Genomic DNA, 5,682 nt, shown 5'->3' with positions numbered 1-5,682 from the left:
TGGACTTACGTTTCAGTAGACCTGGTTTGATTTTGCCCCCAAAATTTTAGCCTAAATGACCTCAGTAAGTTCCTTAATCTTTAATGTATTTATCAGTGAAATGGTATTGATATCTCTGGTATCTACTTCTTAGGGTTATTTTAAAACTTACTTGAGATACTATTTGTAAACTTAACATATTTATGTCACTTATGTGTCACATTTTTTTTTCTTAAAGTTCATAGGCCTTGTCTTAAGATGTATATAATGAAAGCATTCTGATATTATCACCATTCTGAAATTGTGTAGTTAAGAGGAAACATTCAAGAATTCTATCAATACAAAGCAAATCTTCCCCCAGGACAACATTACCATGTTAAGGATACTAATTGGGGAGGATACTCTCTGGGGCTATTTTGGCTCACAGGACAAACTGGGAACTCCTCAGAATGGATTAATTTTGAGGAAGAAAGCTCTCAACTACTTTTTTTTCACATTAATGAAAATAATTTTATGTCCAATATCATCATTATAAAACCATTAATAATAAAATTGTTCCATTTTCTATTAACCAAAGGAAATTTTCTGTTGTAATTTTGGGTATAGCATTTATCCTGAAAAAAGAACAAGATCTGAAAAATGATCATTTTTAAGCAGTTTATTTTTTTTAACACATTTCTTGTACAGTCTCTAGTTGATCCCACAATACTTTCCCTTCTTGAGTCTTATGATGTCATTTAATCCTATTCAAGCCAAAATTCATAGTTTATTTTCAAAAGAATCAGATCCCAACTCTTTCCCACATACTTTATAATTGAAGGAAATATCTGTTTAGACTGAAATGCTGACCAATGTAGAATTACAATCTTCAGACTAATGCAGATCATGATATCTTCTCAGAGTGATATTTGAAATAGAAATAAAGAGCAATTTCAATACATTTGGATCTACAAACTAGGAATTTTCTTTTCTAGTCAGCCAACAAAAAAATACAAGAAAATATGTCTAGGATCCATTCCCATATGTACCAACAAAGTATTCCTGGCATTTTCTAAACATGATATATATTAAGATGAGATAAATAACATTAATAAATTCAATAGGGACAAATGAAAAGTTTTACATTTGATTTAGGCTTAAAAATAAAAAAAAACTTTACAAATAAATAATAGGTCAAATATGACTCCTTATACATTTCTCTGAAGACCTTGATTTTTAAGTCCAAACCAACTTTAATATGTGAACATAAGAATATATGGAAACAAAAGAAACTAAAATAGTCCCCATAGCAACAGATATAGACCATGATAGTTTAGTTACATTCTGCCTTGTGCAGAACATTTTAGGAGGATTATATTTGATTTTGAGTGACATATTTCAGAATTGATGTTGATCATTTCCAAAGTGAATAGAAGGCAACCAAAAGAGTAAAAAAGTTATTAGATTATAGGATTGGAAGATTCATTTAAGAAATATGGGAGGAAGCTGGTTAGCTCAGTGGATTGAGAGCCAGGCCTAGAGAGGGGAGGTCCTAGTTCTATATCTGGCCTCTGAAACTTCCTAGCTATGTGAGACTGAGTAACTCACTTAACTGCTTTTGCCTAGCCTTTACTACTCTTCTGCCTTAGAACCAAGACACAGCATTGATTCTAAGACAGAAGGTAATGGTTAAAAAAAACAAAACAAACAAAAAAAGAGTATATGGTGTTAAAACAAAGAAAGCTTCACCATCATGAGTCTTGAACTGGAATGGATCATATACAAATATAAAATCTACATTTTTTACAAAAGAACTGAAATCTGAGAGGGCACATATTGCTTAGAATAACAGAGATCACAAATAGCAGATATAACATTTAGACATAGAACCTCTAAATATGCAATAAGAACCTCTAAAAAAGTCTTTAAAAATTTAAGATTCAAATTCAATATTAAAGAGTTTTCTTTCTATTTCAGCAAATGAATGGGAGAATTGGGACAGAAGAAAGAGTCTAAGTTTTCCTCAAAGTATTTAAATTACTGCAACAAAAAGAGAAGGAATAAATATTTTCTGCTTGCACATAGAGGTAAAGACCAGAAGGAATAGATGGAAGTTATACAGAATTTATAATAAATAAAAATTTGCCATGTGAGGTATGCAAAACTGGAATAGTTGCCATAACATGTAGGGAATTTTTCCCATATTTATTTATCCCTTTCTAAAGTAAATTACTTGATAAAAAGAACCTTTTTTTGTTTATTTTTTATGTCTAGTGTCTGACTCAGTTCATGGATCCAGTTTTTTTAAGTGTTTGTAATTTACTGACTCTCACAAAGGGAAATTTCAACTAAAGATGGGACACTCACTATGTGGAATATAAAAGGGGGAAATTTGTAGAGTTAACTTAGACTAAATGCTCTCCTAAGCTCCTTGATTCAAAGTAACATAATTTGGAGTTAGGAAGTTTTAAATCACAAAAATAATTATCTGGTATATATCAGGAGGAAATTTTTATTTATTTTTTCAAGAAAAGTTTTCTAAGGAATTTAGCAAGGTGTTTTGCTTATAATAGTATAACAAAATCATGCTCTACATTCAACCTTATATTGAAGGTTTATATAAGTTTCTTAAAGACCCTTTTAAAGGCATCCTTAACCTCTTTGTTCCTCAAGCTGTAAATCAAAGGGTTGAGCATGGGAATAACCAGGGTATAAAACACAGTGGCTATCTTCTCTGTATCAAAAGAGTAACTAGATTGGGGTTTCATGTATATGAAGAGAAGTGTTGCATAGAACAGAACCACTGCTGTGAGATGAGAGCCACAGGTAAAGAAAGCTTTATGCCTTCCCTCAGAAGAGTTCATCCTAAGGATGGCCACAATAATGAGCATGTAGGAGACAAGGACTATAGAAAGGGAAGAAATTAAATCAAATGCAGCAAAGATCTTAACAATTAGTTTAATCTCACTTATGTCTGAACAAATAATGTACAAAGGAGGAACACTATCACAGAAGAACTGTCTCATTACATTAGATGCACAGAATGATGAATTAAATATCTTAATTGTTACTAGTAAGGATACCATGATGCTATAGAGGTAAGGAATAATCACCAAGACCCAACACACTCTGTTTGACATGATGACAATATAGAGAAGGGGCTTACAGATAGCCACATAGCGGTCATATGCCATGGCTGACAGGATGAAAAATTCACTGGTGATAAATACCGCATAGAAACCCAACTGTGTTGCACATTCATTGTAGGAAATGGTATTTTTCTCCAATATGAAACTGGCTAGCATTTTTGGACCAATGACTGTGGAATAGCCAAGATCAACATATGCCAAATGCCTGAGAAAAAAGTACATTGGGGTTTGCAGGTGGGAATCAACACTGGTTAAGATGATCAGACCCAGATTCCCCACAACTGTGGCCATGTAGTTGAGTAAAAAGACAACAAAGAGGGGACCCTTCAGGTCAGGAGTGTTTGTGATGCTCATGAGAATGAATTCAGTCACCTGACTTCCTTTGGTTTCATTCAACTTGCTCATTTCTTCTATCCGAGAAACATCATCTGTAAATAAAAGGAAGACTTTTTTGACTATTGTTTGCATAATCAATTAAACTATTACTGTGTAGAAATTTCCCAGATAAATTGAACAGCAATCTTTCCACAAAATCACAATGTATTAATTTCATATTGATCATAGAATGTCATACATCATAGCATATAATCATGTTACTAAAATTAAAATTAGTTATAATTTTATTTTACAAAATTAGGAGTGAATTGTGGAAACTTTAAACTCATATGTTACATATAAAATGAGACTATAATATTATGAATGAATTTTAAAATATTTTAAATTATCAGTATGTAGATAGATCTTAATTAGGTCTTGAGAAAGGAAAGAGTATATGAGAACAACTGAAAGTGTTATTATGGCATGGTAACTAAAATATGATTTTTTATATTTAATTTAGTGAGAAGATCACAAATGATTCCGTTTTTCTACTCACCTGGAATATAGAATCATCAATAGCTTGTTCATGTTATCCCTAAAGTCAGTTGCTAGAGGAAAACTTTATGGGTTTCTTAATCCCCATGAGGCCATATCCCCAAAGTACTGATGAGCTTTAATGAACTTGATAGGATCATCTCAAGGAAATTGCCATAAAATGTAACAGTGTCAATAATTTCAACCAATCCTATGAAATAATAAGTATCAATTATTGCCAATCTCTGCTTTGTAAGTGATATTGTGTTGGTTGCTGCCTATCTAAGAATGTTGCAAAAGGTTCTTAGAGAGGACTTTAGTCAATCATAACAGTTTAATTTTAATCTGCCACACAGTAAAGGCATAGTAGATAAAAAATATCTACTATCTAAATGATAACATAGATTTAGCGGGTCAAAATGGAGATCTTTCCATTTTATGTTATTATTTGGGACAGATAGTACAAAGAGATAAGGCAGAAGGTCCAGAAATAACCAGGTTGTGGTCAATAGATTGAATTGTCTAGAGAATTTTAAAAATCTTTTAGAAGGAGGTACATGGTTCAGTGGATAGAGCAATGGCCCTGATGTGAAGAAACACTATTAAATCTATCCTCACACATGAGCCATGTGACCTAAGACAGGTAACTTCACCTCTTTTGACCACTTTTTTTCTTTCTTGTAAAATTAGATTAATAACTGCACTTTCATGGCAGGATTTTTGTGAGCAGAAAATGAAATTATCAGGAATCCAAGAGGCAGAGTGCATAAGCCACTGGCTCAAACTCAAGAAAATTGCATTCAAAGGTGATCTCAGTCATTGATTATCAGTGTGAACCTTGGAAAAATCAATTAATCTCTGTCTGCCCCAGTTTTTTCAACTTTGAGAAAGATAATCATAAAACTCCCTAATATAATTGTTGCATAGATTAAATAAGATTCTTTTTTGTCATATGATGTGGTAACTGCTATGAATAGTTGTTGAGTTGTATCCAACTCTTTATTACTGCATTGACCTTACTGTCCATGGGTTTCTTTTGCAAAGATAGTGGAGTAGTTTCATTTCTTTTTTTTTTTCTGCAGTAGATTAAGGCAAACAGAGGTTAAGCGACCAGCTCAGGTTAATATATCTAGTAAACTGTAAACTCCAGTAGTGTGAGTAGGACTCAGTAAAAACAAGTCATGACTTTAGACAGCTAGACACTTAGCCTAGGCATCACATGAGACAGCCCAAACCCTTCCTTTCTAACCACTCCCTGGCATTAGTTCTTTGAAATATTTTGAACCTTATTTTCTGGTCTGGTACACACAGAGAAACCTTCTTCAAGCCTGATCCAGGAAGCCATTGTTGAGGGGAGCTATCACTGTTAAAAATGAGTGAAAAATCCTTAACATCCACTGATAACCACCTTCCACTGAAGGACAAGAAACTTCAAATGCCATTAGAAATCTCAGAGGGGGCAACTGGGTAGCTCAGTGGATTGAGAGTCAGGCCTAGAGACTGGAGGCCCTAGGTTCAAATCTGGCCTCAGACACTTCCCAGCTGTGTGACCCTGGGCAAGTCACTTGACCCCCATTGCCCACCCTTACCACTCTTTCATCTATGATGCAATACAAAGAAGTCAAGGGTTTAAAAAAATTAAATTTTTTAAATTTAAAAATATATATAAAAAATAAATCTCAGACAACTAGTCATAGTTATAATCTAGAACTCATAGTCATCA

The 5,682-nt window shown here is 33.2% G+C and overlaps 1 protein-coding gene across 1 annotated transcript; it reads right to left on the bottom strand.

The window, feature by feature from the left end:
- Positions 1-2,573: 2,573 nt before the first annotated feature.
- On the bottom strand, positions 2,574-3,515 carry LOC123251385 (olfactory receptor 8K1-like). Its single transcript, XM_044680635.1, has one exon. It carries the CDS (start codon positions 3,510-3,512, stop codon positions 2,574-2,576), a length of 939 nt encoding a protein of 312 aa, XP_044536570.1. The 5' UTR covers positions 3,513-3,515.
- Positions 3,516-5,682: the final 2,167 nt, after the last annotated feature.

Source organism: Gracilinanus agilis, chromosome 6 (genome assembly GCF_016433145.1).
Source record: "Gracilinanus agilis isolate LMUSP501 chromosome 6, AgileGrace, whole genome shotgun sequence".
Taxonomy (NCBI): Eukaryota; Metazoa; Chordata; class Mammalia; order Didelphimorphia; family Didelphidae; genus Gracilinanus; species Gracilinanus agilis.
Note: the sequence above shows the minus strand (reverse complement) of the source record. Positions and strands in the feature narration are given on the sequence as shown.